We start from the raw sequence: 425 nt of genomic DNA, 5'->3' as shown, positions 1-425 counted from the left end.
AATAATAAAATTATATATATGATATAATACGAATTATATATTTATTTATTTAATAAAATAGTAACATGGGCTGGGACTTTATATCTTCAAGTTTCAAACCAAGGACTCATGGTTCAATTGAGTAGCTAGTTTTGAGTGGTCTTCTCCATTTCTGTCCCTTCCTCAATTGCTGGTTAATTTCATTATGGATAAAACAGAAATCTTCAAAGACAATATTGTTCCAACACCCCAAGATGAGGCGGAGTCATGGGATGATGAAGTCCAAGAATTGAAGCGAACCCTCCCTGTAGAAGAAGGCTTGCATGAAACAAACTCCTCTTTATTTCTTTATTTCTTCCAAGGATTTTGGTGTCCATCTGCTGTACTTAAACCTGTGATTTCTTTTCGGAAACATTTTCAGGCACTTGATAGTGATATTATTGTTG

At 34.1% G+C, this 425-nt stretch overlaps 1 protein-coding gene across 1 annotated transcript in view; it reads left to right on the top strand.

The window, feature by feature from the left end:
* The first annotated feature begins 184 nt into the window (after positions 1 to 184).
* Positions 185 to 425, top strand: part of LOC149527275 (uncharacterized) — a 4,615-nt gene continuing 4,374 nt past the window's right edge. Inside the window, exon 1 of the mRNA XM_089783326.1 lies at positions 185 to 348. Coding sequence (XP_089639452.1) covers positions 185 to 348 — 164 coding nt within the window. The remainder of the gene's footprint in view (positions 349 to 425) is intronic.

Source organism: Theobroma umbraticum, unplaced genomic scaffold (genome assembly GCF_002168275.2).
Source record: "Theobroma umbraticum cultivar Fairchild unplaced genomic scaffold, ASM216827v3 scaffold_147.0, whole genome shotgun sequence".
NCBI lineage: Eukaryota > Viridiplantae > Streptophyta > Magnoliopsida > Malvales > Malvaceae > Theobroma > Theobroma umbraticum.
The sequence above is the reverse complement of the archived record's forward strand: the minus strand, read 5'-3'. Positions and strand labels throughout refer to the sequence as shown.